Source organism: Canis lupus, chromosome 25 (genome assembly GCF_048164855.1).
Source record: "Canis lupus baileyi chromosome 25, mCanLup2.hap1, whole genome shotgun sequence".
NCBI classification, from domain to species: domain Eukaryota; kingdom Metazoa; phylum Chordata; class Mammalia; order Carnivora; family Canidae; genus Canis; species Canis lupus.
Genome location: NC_132862.1, coordinates 2,322,890 through 2,341,712, shown reverse-complemented (window position 1 = coordinate 2,341,712; position 18,823 = coordinate 2,322,890). Strand labels below are relative to the sequence as shown.

Sequence of the window (18,823 nt, the reverse complement as noted above, 5' to 3'; positions counted from 1 at the left end):
AGAGCTTGGAGGTCAGATAACAATCACTTAGCAAAAGCCGAGGGGGATGAAGGGAGAGGATGGGGACGAAGAGGAGGCTGGCCTTTATATACCAAGGAGCTAGGCTTGGCACAAGGAAAGGCAGGCAATTAGCTGAGAGTCATCTTGGGTTTGGTTTGCCTCGCAGGCAATAAGTTACTTCTAGATTTGCAACACACCTCAAAACTAATCCTCTGGACCAAAATGACTTTGCTTTTTTAGCTTAATCACCCAAACTTGCCACAGTTGACAAAAGACTGGAGCTCTCCTCCCTTCTTCCCTGTGATTTCCTCAGGGGGCTTAGGGAACTCAGACAGCACCTGATCCAGCAGGATGAATTGGGTTTTGACACCAGGGGATTAGGAGGCGCTGAGTTCCATGACACAGGGGTGAGGACCAGACAGCTTCTTCCATGTGAGCTGGGTCCCTCCCTGCAATGCCAGAGTGCCACGGCCCGGTAACATGTCATCTGTGCCCACCTTTTGAGAAAAATGTCCAGAGGAGGGCTTGGGGTGGGGGAAGACGGGAGCAGAGACCCACTCTGGCAGCACCTCAGCCAAAGGCTCCATTGGAGCCAGCGCGTCATTGGAGCTGAGCAGCGCTGCTCATAGGAAACAAAATGAGATACAATGTCTGACCCAGGGAAAAGTGAGGGTCATACAAGAAACAAACAAGTATGAGGCTTGGGAAGTGAGAAGGGGCAGGTACAAGACAGGAGTCTCGGACCAAGCCCCCACATCACCATCCTTGACCCACAGCAGGCGATTTCTGGATCCAGAAGCAAGAGAGGATGGAATGTGGGGACCCTCAGTTGGCTGGTGGACTAAGCTGAAAGATCTCATTCATCTCAGGATAAGGATGTGTACTGTGTCAGATCTGATGGCCTTAGGATCTCCTACCCCCTCCACCACCTGGCCTGGGTCAGATACCCTACCCTGTCTGCCCACCACACCCTGTACTCTTCCCACTATGTCTTAAAGTAAACTTATATGTTTACTTGTCCGCACCCTTGTAGGCCCTCAGCTCATCAAGGGAAGGGACTGAGTCCTACTCATTCTGAATTGCAAGCTGCTTGCATAGGGTAAGCACACCACTGACATGTGTTAACTGACCATAACCAGTGTCTAAGAATATAAATATCTAGACCCAGGTCTCACTTGAGTCTTACGGAATGAAAATCTTCAGAGAAAAGGCTTGAGTGCCTATATTTTTAACAAGCCCTTCAAGTAATCCTTATGATCAGGGAAGTTTGGGAAGCCCTAGTTTAGGCTATGGGTGTCCAATCTGGGCCCAGGAGTTAGGGGGAGGGAGGATGGAGGACCCTTGGTGGTGGAGTGGGTCCGCTGACACACTGCTGTTCTAACTTCTGACAGCTCAACTATCCCCCATCCCCATGCCAACCCGCGTCCACACCCAACCACGCCACACATGGCAAGAATATGTTCTCAGGTCGTTATCCATATTCAAGTCTCTACAAATATGACAGAGCAGGAGGAGGTGATTCTAGACTCCTCAAGAGACAGGTGGTTGAGGGGCCCCTGGGTGGCTTAGCAGTTGAACATCTGCCTTCGGCCCAGGATCGGGTCCCACATCGGGCTCCCTGCAGGGAGCCTGCTTCTCCCTCTGCCTGTGTCTCTGTCTCTGTCTGTCTGTCTGTCTGTCTCTCTCTTCCTGTCTTTCATGAATAAATAAATAAAATCTTAAAAAAAGAGAGAGAGATAGGTGGTTGATACATCTCCAGAATTCCAATCAAATCAGCAGCGAGCACTCTGTGGGGTGGTTTCCAGACAAGGGATTCTAGGGCAGAGGATAGGTCTGAAGATCCTGAAGTCAAGCAACTTTAACTATTCTACAGCTAATTCTTAATTTTCTGCTCTGCAAGTTTGTCTAGAGCCAGTCTGCCTGGTTTTAATCCCAGCTTCACCACTCACTAGCTCTTTGACCTTGGACAAGTTAACTTAGCTTTTATGTGCCTTGGTTTCTGCGACTTTAAAATGGGTATTATAATAGCAGGTACTTCATGGGCCGTTATGAGCATTATGTTAAATAAATATAAAATGTGTATTGTGGTTTGGGGCACCTAGTAGGACACCGTACACTGAGGTATCATTGCTAGTACTCTATTGCAAGTACTCTAGTACGTGGCGGAAGGAAATAACTTGTTTAGCCTTGGCTGTTCTCAAAACAACTTTGCACATCTGAGCAACCCACCAAAGGATGAGGAGCAAAAGAAAGCTGAGTGAGGCTGGAAAGTAAGAAACCCAAGCTGGCATAGTAGAGAGCAGGACCTGTGCTGGGAGGGACTTGGGTTGGTGACCCTGGGCTTTGATTTAACACACTAAGTCTGTGTTCTAATCTGTCAAATCCTTCTCTACCTGGTGGTTTTGTAGTGAGACTCACAGGCTATGACATAAGTGAAAGTCCCTTGAAAATTACAAAATGCCACACAAGAGTAAGGTCATTGAGGTCTAACAGGAAGCCTGTCATCAGGAACTTGAGAAGACCCGGTTCAAATCCCTTGTCTACCTTGTGCTAATTAGTGACCTTGGACAAGGTACTTGCTTTCTCTGAGCCCCTCTTTCTTTATTTGTAAAATGAGGATTCTATCCTACTTGCAAGATTGTTTTGGGATTTAAACAGGGTCCAGGAAAAAAAAATGCTTGGATTTTTTAAATCAACCCTATCTATGCATAGACAATCCATGAAGGGGATCTGAGCTGGGTTCTTGAGACATTTACTCCACCCATCAACTGAATGCCAGTCCCCCTTTGTGAGGTCTTTATTCACATTCTTCGCAGTTCTCCTAAAAGCTGATCAAATGCCTCCCTGGGAAGAAAGCTGAGCCAGGCTTGCTCCAGGTGAGAGCCCAAAGCAAACAAGAACAGACATCCGTGTCTCTGATTCCCTTCCCCTCCCGTGGCTCCTTTGCTGAGGCAGCAGATGGCAGTTTCCTGAGTGTGGTTCATCTCTGCCACCCTGGCATATGCTGCAGCGGAGGGATAGAGAGAGGCAATGGGCAGGTCACAAAAGCACAGGTTTGGGTTGGGTTGCCCATCCCACATCTCCTGAGCCTGCCAAAGCATCACCCTATTTAGCCTGTTGAGATTGTTTTCTCAGCAGTTGACTGAAGCTTCTGGAAATAACCAGACTTAGCATCCTCGGCAATATTTCTCTTATTCACTGCAGGATCTTTGAGAGCAGTGGCGTCTAAATGGGCTGCCTGCTGCCAGCAGTCTGAGTTCTTCTAATCCCTCACCTGCCAGAAGCTTCCATGTAAAGGTTGCCAAGTGGCTAAGTGCTCTGGATCCTTATTTCCTCACCCATAAATTAGGAGAAATTGTTACCAACCAGAGTTATTCCCTCTAGCCAAATTGTTCTCTGATATTCAACTGCAGTGAGAATGCTTCGGAGTTGCCCATAATATAATTGGGGGTGGAGGAATGACTCGTGAGACAGCAGTCACGACCTCTCCGTCAAAGTGAGAAGACATCCTTCTCTACCTGTGAGCCGAGGATGAAGGGGTGATAGTTACATGCCCTGTATACATGCGGATTCACAGATCCAATTTTCAAGATGATCATTAATTTGTCCTCCAAAGAAAGAAAAATGAATAGTCGTTCTAGATATGCTACTCCTGGACTAAGAATCATCATGTTCCACTCTCTACTATATTGAAATAAAAGCTTATATTGGACATTACACAGTGTATGAACCGTCATTCAGGTAACATCTTCTTTCATTTAGATAACACTTTTTTTTTAATAGGTGATGGCAATAAAGGAGGGTACTTATTGTGATGAGCACCGGATGTTGTATGTAAGTTTTGAACCACTACATTGTACACCAGAATCTAATATGACCCTCTATATCAACCACCTGGAATTAAAATAAAAACTTTTTGAAAATAAAATTAAAATATCACTACTGAAATAACTTTAACCAATGAACAGTAAAAATATATTACCATAGAGAGCTAGCTCCCTTTATAGCCAATGTGCTTTTTGGGTTTGTTTGTTTGTTTGTTTGTTTGTTTGTTTGTTTGTTTGTTTTATTCATGAGAGACACAGAGAGAGGCAGAGACACAGGCAGAGGGAGAAGCAGGCTCCATGCAGGGAGCCCGACGTGGGACTCGATCCCGGGACCCCAGGATCATGCCCTGAACTGAAGGTAGACGCTCAACCACTGAGCACTGAGCACCAGGCGTCCCTATAGCTAATGTTTGATAAAGAAGAACAAATCTGTTGAATGAATATATTGTAAACCAGAAGCTAACATAACACTGTATGTTAACTATACTGGAATTAAAATTTTAAACTTTAAAAAAAAGAAGAAGAACAAATCTAAGTATGGGTAAATCTTGGTGTTACTAAATCTTAGTTACTAGCAATCATAACTCATTCTAGTTCTGATCATCTCTCCAGACTTGATTATACTCTTCAACTCACCCCTAAATCCTTACCTCATACTAGATTCTCTCCCAGGGCTTATCTGGGGCAAAATTCTATCCTCCAAGATAAATTTGATTTAAAAAAAAAAATAAGTTCTGTGGCCAAATAAATTCGGAAAATGAAAATCCTATAGCTTTTTCTTGGGGTTTTAATAAAGCACATTTACACTTTTAAAGCCCTGAGAAGTCATATAGGAAAAATAATCTAATTTTACTTAGAGTTTCCTAAACAAACCTAATAACAAAACCTTTCTATCTTAACCACTATCAATATACATTTAGAGAAACACTAGTCCAGATATGCATCCAGAATGAATGAGAACATGCCAATAGGGCAGCCAGGGAGTTAAGGCATACAGTCAAAGAGACTTGCCTCATCCCCGGAGAGAAAGCACTTGCTCCATGCGTGAGAGAGGAAGTCGAGAACAGAATAAAGCCTGAGAGTTGATGAAATCAGGAGAAGAGCTCTGGGATTTTGGAAAATGGAGCAGGTCCCTGAAGACAAATTTTCCCGTCAATGCAGATTTCTCACCAGCTTTGGATCATGCTGAGTCTTTCTGAAAGCCATTGGTCTTCCCTCAGGAAGCACCATGTGGAAGGGGCCTCCTCCTTTTCATTGGCATGCTGAATTTTCTGGACCTAAATGATAGCACTTCTCTCTTTCCTTGCAGGTGGTGGGGTGGAAAACATGGAGGCCTTGAGTTAGGCATCTGTTCAAACCCCAGCCTCACCACTTTCCAGTTCCAAGGCCTCAGGGCACCTGGGTGGCTCAGTTGGTTGAGTGTCTGTCTTCAGCTCTCAGGTCATGATCCCAGGGTCTGGGATGGAGTCCCACATTGGGCTCCCCGCTCAGCAGGGAGTCTGCTCCTCCCTCTGCCCCTCACTCCACTCATGCTCGCTCTCTCTCTCCACTCTCTCTCTCCCCAATAAATACATAAAATCTTTAAAAAGGCGGGGAGGGGGAGCCTCCAGTGAGTCACTTTACTCTCTGCCCTCAGTTTTCTGTTAGCATAACCACGTCATTGGGTTGCTGTGAAGACTATAGGAAGCAGCATTGGAAGTGCCTACACAAGGCAAGTAGTCAGCATATGGCAGCCCCTGTGATGATGATGTTGGTGTACAGAGCCCTCCTAGAAGTTACCAGTTTAGAAGCTGAAAAGAGGGAGGAATGCTAAGGGGTAGGTAGCCCAGTTTAAACTCAATGAAGCACTGAGGTCTGATAATTTTGCATCAGATTGCAAGGAATCATGGCATGGGCATGGCAAGTTCCGTAAAAGCCAGTCTTCCACACCTGGCCAAGCCAGTTTCCCAACAGGGGCTCATCAATAATGCAGTCCATCAGTCGATAAATATTTGAGCTACTGCATATTTCCCAGAATTGTGCGGACTACGATTTAGTGACAATATTTTATTTCCTCTTTTAAATCTTTGCTCCTTTCACCTATCTGTAAAAAGAATACACAAATGGCTAATGTTGAGTGAGTGCCTGCTGCACACCAGGCACTGAATTAAGCTATTTACATGTATCATTTCTAATGGTCATAAAAACGCTGCAAGGTCAGAACGTTCACTCACATTTTACAGATAAGGCCACAAGCTTAGTGAGGTTAATTAATTTGCCCCAAATCAATCAGCTGACTGATCCAGGATTTCAGTTAGCCTACCCAAAGCCTATTGTGGATTCATGTGGACTCCAGCAAGTCAAATCACACGACCCAGAGTGAAAAGTCCACTTGGACATTTAAAGAGCCCACCCACAGAATGCGATGGCCAATTATGCCTGGAAGCATCCACTTGTATGAATGAAAATAGTTTTAAACCTTACGAATTCCTCTTTGGCATCAAAGAGAAAGACCCATCATCATCAAGGTGTTTGCCCCGGTTGATCTCTGGCTTCTCTACTGGAGATCAGAACTCTCTAGAATTGCAGGTGGACCTGCCCCCTCTCCCAGGGCCTGGGAACCCTGGAAAAGCCTATCCTGCTAACACAGGAACTTCAGGTTTGGAGCTTCTGGCTCCTCAAGACTCCGAAGAGTTGTTAGCAGCACACTCCAGAGCTAGTACAGGAGAGGGCATCCCAGAGGCGACCAAATCAGTGGGCCCTATTCGGCCATAGAGCCCAGTGGTTACCAGTGTGGGCTTTGGATCTGAGGCCCAGGTCTGCCACTGCCATTGCTGATGCCAGGTGTATTACCCTGCCTCTCGAGTCCCAGTTTCCTCATCTAGAAAATGAGGATAATTATCACCTGCCTCCTCTGATGAGGATTAAAGGAAATGACACGTGCAAATTGCCCAGTGTACGTCTTGCATCAGTAAGTGCTGAACAACAGTGAGCTGTTTAATCGCGTGGTTTATGTGAAATATGTCAGGATGGCGATTGCATTTAAGAGCCCACCCTACCCTTTTCCAGCACCTCATTAGCTCAGTAAAATTCACAGTGTCACAGAGGAGACAGTGTGAGCACTGAGAGTCACAAAGACAAAGAAGGTGCATCCGTCCTTCCATTCTTCCTTCCATCCGTCCTTCCATTCTTCACTGAAGAACAGTGAAATTAGTCATTTTAATATAAAATGGCAAGTGAGAGAAAGGGGTTAACAGGTCTGGCAGGAGCCCAGCAGACCTCAGAGCCATGTGGCAGTCCAGGAAAGCCTGCAGGAGGCAGTACCTAAGTGATCTTCAGTGGTAAGTAAGAGCCAGTCAAGGGACACCTGGGTGGTTCAGCCAGGTAAGTCTGCCTTCAGCTCAGGTCGTGATCCCAGGGTCGATGGGATGGAGCCCTGCATTGGGCTCCCTGCTCAGCAGGGAGTCTGCTTCTCCCTCTGCCCCTCACTCCACTCATGTGCTCTCTCTCTCATTCTCTCTCTCCCAAATAACTAAATAAAATATTTTTTTAAAAAAGAGGGAGAGAGAGAGAGCTAGTCAAGGAACTGAAGATAGGATGAGTATTCCCAAAAAAGGGAACAAACAGACTGTCAAAGGCACAGAGGTCTAAAACAGTGAGGTTTATTCCAGAACTGCAAGACTTCACAGGTCATTGGCACAGGTCTTGCAAATACCCATGTAAGGCCCCACTGCTTGCCTTGCTTCTTCTCCCTGTCTTTGTCCAGAGTAGAAGGGCATTTCCATTTTAAAACAAACACCTAAGAATGTCTTCCTCTGGGATCCCTGGGTGGCGCAGCAGTTTGGCGCCTGCCTTTGGCCCAGGGCGCGATCCTGGAGACCCGGGATCGAATCCCACGTCGGGCTCCCGGTGCATGGAGCCTGCTTCTCCCTCTGCCTGTGTCTCTGACTCTCTCTCTCTCTCTCTCTCTCTCTGTGTGACTATCATAAATAAATAAAAATTTTAAAAAATAAAATCTTTAAAAAAAAAAAAAAAGAATGTCTTCCTCCCTCAAAGTCAGGATGGTCTCTATTCAGCTCACATCTAACCAAGACCAGTATGGCCAAGGATCCTTTCCTAAGGAGACGGGTGAATGAGATGACCCCTTGCTTGGGTGCAGAGTTTCTCAACAGCAGCCCTATTGACCCTTACGGCTGGATAATTCGTTGTCGGGGGTCTGCCCTGTGCATGGTAGGATGCTAAGCAGCAACCAGTCCTCTACCCTCTAGGTGCCCGTAGCACTCCTCCAGTTGCAACAACCAAAAATGTCAGCAGACATTGCCATGTGTTCTCTGGTAGGGGAGGGGAGATTGCCCCCAATGAAAACCACTGCTTTACTGCCATCTAGAACCATCCTTTCCCGCTCCCATCTTTTCTAGAACTTGATGTCACCATGGATTCTAAGGATATCAGATTGCTCCCACAACACCCCCATCAGTGATTTCCTAAGAGAACCAACTGGCCTTCAGCCTGGGCTGGAAGTATTGGTGGTGATTAGCTTGATTTTAGACCACAAAAGATATGTGCATTGTACAGTTCACATCCCAGAAGATCTCATGAGAGATATAGATAAAATATGTGAAAAGATATTTTCAACTCAAGTGAGATTTTCTCAGTCTTCCCAAGATTGTTGCAGGATGTCTATATTTCCAGCCTTAATGCACAGGTGCCAGGCTGCTGAGAAGACAGAGAAGGGGCAGCCCAAATCCCAACCTGTGAGATTTCTGATGGTTGCCTAACAAACCCCACCCAGCTGTAGGCAAAACAGAGCAGAGTCACACGAGAGTTTCCTACAAATTACCCAGAACTTTCTATGCAAATCCTGATCATCAGCAGTCTGGATTATCCAGAAGCAGATTCTTGTGGGGTAAACAATCCCCAGGTTCTCTTAGCTGAGCCTTTTGTGGCCGTGTCCCCATTACTGCTAATACTTGCTCTGGCCCGTAGCCTACATCCCAGAAGGAGAAAAAATGAAGAAACCTGAAATCTAAAAACCCATCTTGGTGTCCTTAACATCCAGGAATGTGTGAACCAGTGAGTCAACAAGCTCTTAGAACAGGAAGGGGCTGTTTGCAGCATTCTTCCCAGGTGGAGGGTGGGGAGGCAGTAAGCAGAGAGGAATGGATGGGGACGGGAGTGGGGTGAGGGATAGCAGTTGGGTCCCTGCGTCATCACAGGAGGATGCACCCCTCCACACCTAAGGAGTAAACAAAGAGGAATGAAACAAAGCAGAGAGAGCAGAAGAAATATTCAACCACTGACCAATGGCCCCAAATCCCAGTTTAGGGCATTCAAGTCAGCATTATTCAACCATCTCAGAGAGTTTCCTTTTGGACAAACAAACATGCCTCAGAGGACAGGAAAAGAATGGACAACACAGCACTAATTGGCTCCTTCCTCAATGAATAAAAATATCTAGTCAAGTGCAAAAAAGCTACCCCAAGCCCAAAGACTTAGGAGCGCCTGAAAAATCACCATGGGATTTCACACAGAAATTCTGTAAAAGCTGAAGCAAAGAAAGAAAAGAAGAGCACTCGGAATCAGGCCAAGTTCCCTGGAAGTGTTTTCATCCCAGATCAGAAATGATCAGGGCTGGATGGAGAGTATCCAGCCAAGTATGGAGTTAACTCCTTCGGTCTCAGGTCTCAGCCCCAAATTCACTGACTTGGTCATTCCTCTGGGACAATGAAGCCTCCAAGAAATCGCCCTCTACATGGTGCCCTTCTTCCTCAGCCAGCCTACCCCTCTGGGTACTTCTCTCCTTTAGGAGCTGCATAGATTCCCCTCTGCCACCTGAAGACTACTTAGGTAGTGGGATCTCCTGTAAGCCACCCCACCCCGCCCAGGATGCACAGGGGGCAGTGGGTATAGACTAGAGTCCAGGGAGAACAGCAAAGAAAAGAGGCCACCGGCTGAAAGTCAACTTTGAGACCCATGAACAGTGTCCCCGGAAAGGCTGGCCCTGTTCTGAGCTTCCCTCGGAGCCCATTTAGAAACCCCTTGACCTCTTAGGGGTAGGCATTCTAGAAAACCTGGACCAGGCTCTACTGCCTGGCTGACTGTTCTCTTCTCCCTGTCTCCAGATGCTGGAGCTCAGCCTGGGTCCTCTTCTCTTCCCTCCACCTAAGAGAGCGCACCGGTTCCTGGGCTCCAGAAACTACCCTAAATGTCCTTATGCAGACGACGTCCAACTGGAGTCTCCAGTCCTGACATGTGTCCCTTTGAAACCACATTCACCACTCCAGCTGTGGGCCACATGTCTATCTCGGGAGCAGCTCAAACTTGCCTAAAGCCGAGCTCCTGAAGGACCTCCTCAGACCCATCCAACCTTCCATCCCTCCCCTCCCCTCCCTCGGCTGACGGCACCAGCACCACCCAGCTGCTCCCGCTGGCAAACCGGGCAGCACAGCCACATCTTCCTTCTCCTTTGCCCACCCCGCATCCGATCTGCTCACAACTCCTGCCATTTCTCCACGTCAGCCCCCAGGTTCTCCTCTTCATACACTTATCACAGCTTGAAGTGTTTTTATCTGTTCGCTTGCTTCCTTTGTTGTTGTCGTACTCCCTTACTACAACGATGGCGGGACATCTTATTTTTGCTCACCGACGTATCTCCAACATTCACTGCACTGCATTCAGCAGTGCCCAAGAGTTAACTTAATGAATTTTGGTTGAAGGAAGGAATTCATGAACAATGACTTTGTCCAGGGGGAAGCAGCTGTCCCGTCACTGGCCTGGCACCTTCCCACCCGGCCAACCATCTGAACTGGGGCAGGCATTGAGTCTCACTCGTCTAGTCTTGTCCACGAAGGGATGCCGGCTGCTTCCTGCCCAAAGTTGAAGCAATAACTACCAAATCTCCCCTTCTTCGAAGAGTCTTCCTGGGAAATCAGATAGAATTGGCCCTGGATCGCTCTGCTAAGTGAGAACATGGCATCCCCATATGAACCTCAAGCCCCAGTTTCTGTTTTTCTTTAATTATCATTTCTCTTCTCTGAAAGAAATTCAGCTTTGGCCTAGGATGGCAATATTGCTTCCTTGGCTCAGCTGGGCTAAATGTTTCTACTCCATTGCCTATGTGTTCTCTGGGTGCCCAGGCATCTGGCCACGTCAGGAGGGCAGCAACCTTAGCCTCAGAGACATTGTGGGACAGGGGCAGGAGCTCCAGACTCGGGATACTTGGGTGCACTCCCTGCTCAGACCCTCAGAGGCTCTAGGACCCCAAGCAGACCACCGCACCTCTCTGAGCCTCAGTCTCCTCCTTTGCAAATAAAGCTCTTGGACTCCTTGACCTTGAGTTTCTTTCAGCCATGACCTTCCAGACAGCACTACCATGGCCAACTAATACTTTATCAGGGCTTCCTGGGGCTAGAAACTTCCATGACTGGCACACAACCTGAGGACCCGGAGTGCATGCATACAGATGTAGGATATTTTCTGAGGGGTGTCAAGAGTTTTTTACCCAGAAGGAGGCCTCTGTGGGAAATGCTGGGTTAAAGACAGCTAACAGGTAGTCTTTGCTACAAGACTTCTCAGAACCTCTAATATGTGCTCCAAAGAGGAAAGATTTAATGGACACGGAATGCTTTTCTGCAGGGCACCCCCAGCAGGCTGGGGTTTGTGGTCAGACTTTGAGATGGGTGGCTCTTGGAAGATCCCTGCCTGGTCCTGGGGCTCTAGTAGCTCACCCCTTCCCAGGTGCAGCCTGATGGGGGGAAGGCTTCCAGGATGTCAGCTGGAGTAGGGACTAGTGCCAAGGAAAGAAATCCTGTGACCCCAAGCTCCCCACCCACCCAACGGCCTCTTAGAGAGAAGGCAAGGGGGAGATAGTAGTCCTCAAGGTTCCACCTTCCTCTCTAAGAACTGCGAGGCCACACGACCTCCTGGAGTGTGAGGGCCCCCATGCCTCCACCCCCACCCCCAATCAACCAACGCATGAACCACCAGCTCTCGCCCATCTGGATCCCACACAGTGGACAGTAGGGAGTGCCCGCCTTCAGGCCAGAGCATCAGCGCTCCAGCGTTGTGCCGATCAGCCGCAAGCCCGCTGGGAGAGGGCGACAGGGGTCAGGCCAGGGAGGAGCCAGCTGGCCAGGGAGGACCCAAAGGCCGGATTGAAACACAATGCACTTTATTGGCGACAGAACGGTTGGCAGAGGGGTCCGTGTGTTATGTACATCAGGGCTGGTGACCATTCCCCCCAGGGAGGGGACCCCAAGGGCAGGAGAGGGCGGTGGCGGAGGCCACACCTGGACAATCGGGCACAGAAGGGAGCCCGAGCTGCTGCTCGGCCAGGGGTCCAGATGCAGGAGGAGCCAGAGGCCTGGGTCGTCTAGCCCCCCGGGAGCAGCCCAGGGCAGGGGTCGGTGCAGGGGAGCAGGCTGGGGGGGCACCGAGGGCGGAGGGGAGAGGCAGCTGCGGGCAGGGGGTGCGGCACTCATCTGGAGCTGCGCTGCGAGGACTGGGACAACTTGATGCTGCCGCCCCGGCTGCTGCCCGAGCTGAAGCCTCCACCACTGAGCCCGCAGCGGACCCCGGAGCCCGAGCTGATGCCACCCGCCCGGCCCCAGCCGCCACCTGCACCTCCTCCTGCGCCCCAGCTGCCGCCCAAGCCGCCGCCGAAGCCACCTGCCGCCGATGTCCCGCCGAAGCCACCGCCGAAGCCACCTGCCGCCGATGTCCCGCCGAAGCCACCAGCCGCAGATGTCCCGCCAAAGCCACCGCCGAAGCCACCTGCCGCCGATGTCCCACCGAAGCCGCCGCCGAAGCCACCTGCCGCCGATGTCCCGCCGAAGCCACCTGCCGCCGATGTCCCACTGCTGAGCACGGCTGCAGGGGAAAGGAGGGAGCAGCGATCAGTGATCGGGCCCAGCACCCACCCCCCTGTATCATAACTGCCGACCCGCTGGGCCCGGGATGCTGGGGAGGCCACCAAGGCCGCTTTGCTCCTGGTCCTCCCTGTGATACGTTCTAACGACACAAGGTGCTCGCCCCATGGTGCTAAGTCTTTAGGAATTTTCCAGCAGTTCCTACAATCAATTCTTGATGATCCCGTTGAAGACCTCCCAGAACTTCTCCTCCCATTAACAGGCCCCCAATGGATATTCCCCATTCTGTCCAGACCTATTAATAGTGTCCTAAACTCAGAACAATTACAAAAGCAGGCCCGCCGCCCCTTCCACCCACAGAGAACCTCTCCAACTTCCCTGAAAGGGTTTCTTAACTAAGGTGCTGCTGCCCTGTGTTAGCTCAGGGCACGGATTTCAGAATCAGTTCTGACTGTCGTGGTTGTTTCGGCTACTTACAGATGCTGACGGCGCTCTGGCACTCTCCAGACATCCTGTAGGAGAAAGCAAAAGTAAGATAGCTCTGTCACAAAACAAATTTCTGCAATTTTTCGTTGGTGAAAGTGTCGAACAGGAACCAGAACTGAATTTGGAAGCCAGGCCGATGAGCACCCTCCTGCACCCCTGCTCCGGCCGTAACAGAGCCCTGTGTGCGCCGGCTGCGTGTGCACTCACCCCCTGTGGAGAGTGGGTGCTGAAAGCAACGAGGCCTATGGCAGAGGGGGGCCTCTCCTATACAGCAGCCGTCCGTTCCCATTTGCCCCGTCACCTACCTGGCCCTCAGCATGTACCTTCGGTCAGGAAAGGTGAGAAGACGGAATTAGAGGCCCACCTGCACTCCTCGCCCTCCAGCAGCTTGCGGTAGGTGGCGATCTCCACGTCCAGGGCCAGCTTGACGTTCATGAGCTCCTGGTACTCCTTCAGCAGCCGGGCCAGGTCATCCTTGGCCTGCTGGAGGGCAGCCTGCAGCTCTTGGAGCTTGGCATTGGCGTCCTTGAGGGCCAGCTCCCCACGCTGCTCAGCCTCGGCGATGGCCGTCTGCAGGTTGGCATTCTAGGGCAGGGAGAGGCGGGGGAAGAGGTGAGCCTAGGACAAGGGTCCCAGACCCTCTGAATCTTGCAATAGCTGGTCCCATAGCAATCATCTTAAAGCCAGGCAACATCACTTTCCCCAACACCCCTATCTTGTCTTCATCCACCGAGATATCTTCCCTATAGATTACCAGCTGTCTAGACTGGCTTGGCCTTTGAACTCCCCAGAGGCCAGGGCTGCCAGAGATGACCCCAGAAGCCCACTCCAGACCAGGGGTTCTGAGACCCTCGCCCCCACCCCCACCAGTCCGTCTCGGTACCAGTATCCATTGCCATCCCACCTGCTTCTTAACATTCTCGATCTCAGCCCGCAGCCTCTGGATCATCCTGTTGAGCTCCATGATCTCACTCTTGGTGTTCTTCAGGTCATCCCCGTGTCTGCCGGCCGTGGTCTGCAGCTCTCCCAACTGGAGAGCAGAAGGGAAGATGGGGTATGGATGCAGTTTTGCCTGACGGGTTTCTCCCTCCCTAACATCACCCACCCAACCTTGAGGTGCTTAGTAAGCATTTGTTCGGATGACACTGTTTATGTCTCAGCAGGGACACTTCTGAGGCAGCAGGGAAGAGAACACCTGGGTTGCCGTGGTACTTCTCCCTCCCTGCAGTCCCTGAGCAAGTGAGAATCTGCCCCATGTGGCCTGGCAGGGGGCAGTGGAACCACTTTCCACCAGGGGCAGCACTTTCTGCAACTGAACAACCATTAGAAAGACCTCTCCAGAGAGCAGAACCAAGAGGAGTTCACGCAATGACCACGGGGGACTCCCCACCCAGCAGCCCCGTGGGCCACAGCCCCCCTGAGACCCTCAGTAGACCCTCTGAGAGGTGCCTCACTCTCACCTTGGTCTGGTACAATGCCTCAGCCTCCGCCTTGCTCCTCTGGGCGATGTCCTCATACTGGGCCTTGACCTCGGCGATGATGCTGTCCAGGTCCAGGCTGCGGTTGTTGTCCATGGACAGCACCACGGACGTGTCACTGACATGGCTCTGCATCTGGGACAGCTCCTGCCAACACAGAGGGGCCTGTTAACTCTTGGGGCATCTGCAACAAGCACACAGAGGCCCAGAAAGACTCCTGAACAGCAGACCTGTTGTTCTCTGACTCAGCTCTGAAGCTGCATCTGCCCTACCCTGGCCCCCAGCCCTTCAGAGAACCCCATGTCAGCAGTCCATCCTGCAGAACCCCAACAAGGGGCCCTATCTCTAGGCTGTCTTCCTGGGCCCTAGATACCAAAGTGCCCCAGGCCCTGAGAATATCTCACCTTCCCTTGCCGCCCCCTTAGGAGGTAGCATCCTCACCATATCATAGAGGGTTGTCAGGAAGTTGATTTCATCCATTAAGGCGTCCACCTTGGCCTGAAGCTCCACCTTGTTCATGTAGGCGGCGTCCACATCCTGAGAAAGACAGAAGCAGAAAGACCTCATTCCCCCCAAGGAACAAACAACAAACTGCACATGTAGCAGGAAAGAGTCGGGACAGGCTGAGGACTGACTGGTTCTTGTCCAAGGCTGGTCTCCCATCTGGGATGGTTCAAAACAAAACAAAGAAACTGACTCTTTTAGGGATCTTTCCAGACTACGACACACCTGGCTTCTGCTTTTTTTACCCTTCCTGCCTGAACTCGGCAGCTCCTTGGTGGTGGAGTAAGCTCAGCTGGAAACCTGTGCCCACAAGCCCCAGGAACTTCACACACAGCCCTTACCTTCTTCAGGGTCACAAAATCATTCTCAGCAGCTGTACGTTTATTGATTTCATCCTCATACCTGTAAGGATTGAAAAGGAATAGCTGAGTTTGGGTTTTGAGGTAGTCATAAACACCACTTTTGTCTGAAGCTCTGAAAGTTCATCTCTCCATCCCTGTCCCTCTGCTGCCCCTCTTAGCTGAACACATCCTCCTTACCATCCCCCCTATAAGTTAGGAGGACCAGCCATTCCAGTTTGTCCAAGCACACTGGCCTGGTTTTAGCACTGACCGTCCCATGTCCTGAGAAGACCCCATCCTAGGGAAACTGGGACTGTTGGTCACTACACCATGAGTTGTCCCAGCATCCTTCAGATCCTAGAACCAGAATCTTTCCCAACATGGATCACAAGGAAGTGCTTCCTCAACCCTAAACTCTTCCTTCTTGCCATTACTTTACTTGTCCTTGGAGAAGGAGGGCGAGTGGAGAGCCCAATGAACCCAGCTGCCCTCCGTGAAGGTAAAGAGAGGAAGCCAGGCTAGGTGACACCAATGCCACCGGCAGGAGGAATGCTGGAAGAGCTGGGACTCCGAGACAGGGCTGCCCAGGGGCAACTTCCTACTTGTGCCTCTGTCACTCACTTCCTCTTGAAGTCTTCCACCAGGTCCTGCATGTTCCTCAGCTCCGAGTCCAGGCGGCCCCTCTCCCCCAGGATGCTGTCCAGGTAGCTCCGCTGGGTGCTGATGTAGTTCTCAAAAAGGGGCTCTAGGTTGTTGGTGCCTGTGATGGAATTTGTGCCTTGCTGCTGGAGCAGGCTCCACTTGGTCTCCAGGACCTTGTTCTGCTGCTCCAGGAAGCGCACCTGCAGGGCATCGGGGGAAGCCGCATCAGGCAACAGCAGCAGAGGAACAGGAGGGGCCTTGGCTCCCTGAACCTCAGGTAGGACTGAGGGTCTGAATATCCCCATCCCCCAGCACAAAGGCCTAGAAAAGATGTGAAGGTAGGTCCCTACTGTACCCTACTGTAGCTGGAGAGGCTATGGGCAGATGATTGCTCCGGTCAGGCCACTAAGGATGCAGCATGGTTGGAAAGTTACAGGAGGAGGAGAGAAAGGTGGGGAAATTGGAAGTAGCCCCTGTCCCAGAAGCAGAGTGGTAAAGATGACCACCCAGTGTTCTCCAAGGACCTTGGGACTCTAGCCCAACTTCCAAAAATAGAGTCTACTCTCTGCAGAAAGGCGCTTGAACCTCAGCGGCACAGCTTCCGCCTAAAGCTCTGCTGACACTCAGCCCTTCAGGATGTGAATCACTGGGAACTGATACAATTGAAATGTCACAATCAGCACTACAGGAGGGAGCCCATCGGTGTAAGCCAGCCTGGTCTGGAGGGCACAAGCACCCTTCTCTTCCTGACCAGGTCGATTAGAGGTGCAAATTAGTTGCCAGCTTGTCTGCAGCCCTCCTAGGACTAAGGTTCCAGGTAAGCCTCTTTAATCCCTTCTCGAGGGCATCCACTGCCTTTGCCTGGCACGGGGGCATGGAGGCAACAGGCCTCCCGGAAAGCCTGAAAGGGCAGCCAGGTCCAGAAAATGCCCAGTCCTGGGTCAGACCCTTCCTGCCGGTGGTCGTGGCTCTTGACATACGTTGCCAGTCAAGGCCTAGATAAGGCAACGGTCAGGAGATGTGAGCAGGGAACCAGACAAGCAGGACTTGGGGATATCCAGGACCAAAGAGGGGCCCATTGTCTTCCCACTCAGGTGACCGTTTGGGCAAGCTCATCAGCCCTTAACATCTTTCCAGAACCCTAGAGCTCTACCTAACCATCCCCTCCAGCCTGGCTCATCTGAGATTGATCCTGAGCGCTGTCTAGATGTCACACTCAAAGTCCCAGCCTAGAAATGGGGCCCAGTAAAAGCTCCATCACCTTGTCGATGAAGGAGGCAAACTTGTTGTTGAGGGTCTTGATCTGCTCACGCTCCTGGGTCTTCACTTGCCCGATCTGGGGGTCGATCTCCACATTGAGGGGCTGCAGGAGGCTCTGGTTGACAGTCACCTCCTGGATCCCCCCGGGGAAGCCACCAGGACCACCAAAGCCACCAGGACCAAAGCCACCAGGGCCACCAAAGCCACCAGGCCCTCCAAAGCCACCAGCTCCACCAAAGCCACCAGCCCCGCCAAAGCCACCAGCTCCACCAAAGCCACCAGCCCCACCAAAGCCACCAGCCCCTCCTCCAAAGCCACCTCCTATTCCTCTGCCACCACCAAAGCCACCTCCATAGCCACCACCAAAGCCACCTCCATAGCCACCCCCAAAGACACTGCCACTGCTGCTACGCCCTCCCCCAAAGCCACCAGCCCGGGAGCCACCAGCCACGCTGATGGAGATGCTCTTGTTGCCACCCAGGCTGTAGAGGCTGCGACTGCCGAAGCCTCCCGCTCCACCCCGGAACCCGCAGGCCCCTCCACTGGCTCCCCCGGAGCGGGCCACACTGCTCATCCTGCTGCTGCCTGAGACCACGGCGGAGCGGCCCGAGAAGCCCTGGCTGCCGCCACCAGATGTCTTGCAGACTTGTCTGTTCATGGTGAGAGAGCTTGATGAAAGAAGAGCACAAGAGTTAAGCAGGACACTGAGAGTCAGAGGAAGAGGGAAGGGAACTGAAGACCTGTGCAGAATAAATCCCTTTATATACCTCAAGGAGGTGGCTGGGCTCAAACGAAGGAGAGATAATTAATCCCAAATAGTCATGGGTGGGGTTTGCCTCCAAGGCAATAAGTTTGTTCCAGGCTACCAAACACACCTTAAAAATAATCTGAAATGGTAAAAATGCTAAGGTGGCAGACTTACGTGGCCGGGAGTGGTGCCTGGCGTGCCCCATGCTTGGGCACGGCCACCTCCTAGCTTTGTCTGACAGGACCCAGGAGGCACACGCATCCCTGCCAGGTGCTCAGCGGCCACCTGCCTGCCCTCCGCTGTGGAAAGAGTGGAGTGGGAGGTAGGCTGCGGGGGTCCGGTTGTCTGGGTAGTGGAAACAGTGAAGCCCACTCCAAGACTCAGCACAAGTGTCTCAACAGAAGGGCCGATTCCGTTCACGCCGCGGTCAACACGTGGTCATTGAACAGCCACCGTGTGCCCAGCTCTGCACTGGGCTTGGGAAGGGAATGATGCCTCTCTTCCTCCTTTCCCGGAAACAAAGCTCAGAGCCCTGACAAATCTGCCTCCTGGGCCCCTCTCTGTCCCAGGCTGCAGCTCGGGAGGCAGTGGCATTTGGGTTCATGACAGTCTTCTGAGAAAAAGGGCAGTTAACACCTATGTGCTTTGGGGACACCTGGGTGGCTCAGTGGTTGAGCCTCTGCCTTCGGCC

General features: G+C 51.3%; 1 protein-coding gene across 1 annotated transcript; it reads right to left on the bottom strand.

Moving 5' to 3' along the window:
* Positions 1 to 11,959: 11,959 nt before the first annotated feature.
* KRT3 (keratin 3) lies at positions 11,960 to 18,823 on the bottom strand. The gene is made up of 9 exons (XM_072797529.1): positions 17,386 to 18,823; positions 16,104 to 16,324; positions 15,483 to 15,543; positions 15,079 to 15,174; positions 14,620 to 14,784; positions 14,064 to 14,189; positions 13,524 to 13,744; positions 13,151 to 13,185; positions 11,960 to 12,674 (listed from the first exon to the last, which is right to left on the bottom strand). The coding sequence occupies exons 1-9, from the start codon at positions 18,040 to 18,042 to the stop codon at positions 12,283 to 12,285; spliced, it is 1,974 nt and encodes a 657-aa protein (XP_072653630.1). The 5' UTR covers positions 18,043 to 18,823; the 3' UTR covers positions 11,960 to 12,282.

Excerpts from the sequence above, each read along its gene's own strand:
- KRT3 (XM_072797529.1), bottom strand. The coding sequence starts at position 18,042 with ATGAACAGACAAGTCTGCAAGACATCTGGTGGCGGCAGCCAGGGCTTC. Across the intron at positions 15,544-16,103 it reads GTGGAAGACTTCAAGAGGAA|GTATGAGGATGAAATCAATA; the intron begins GTGAGTGACAGA and ends CAATCCTTACAG. Across the intron at positions 13,745-14,063 it reads TCGAGAATGTTAAGAAGCAG|AATGCCAACCTGCAGACGGC; the intron begins GTGGGATGGCAA and ends TCCCTGCCCTAG.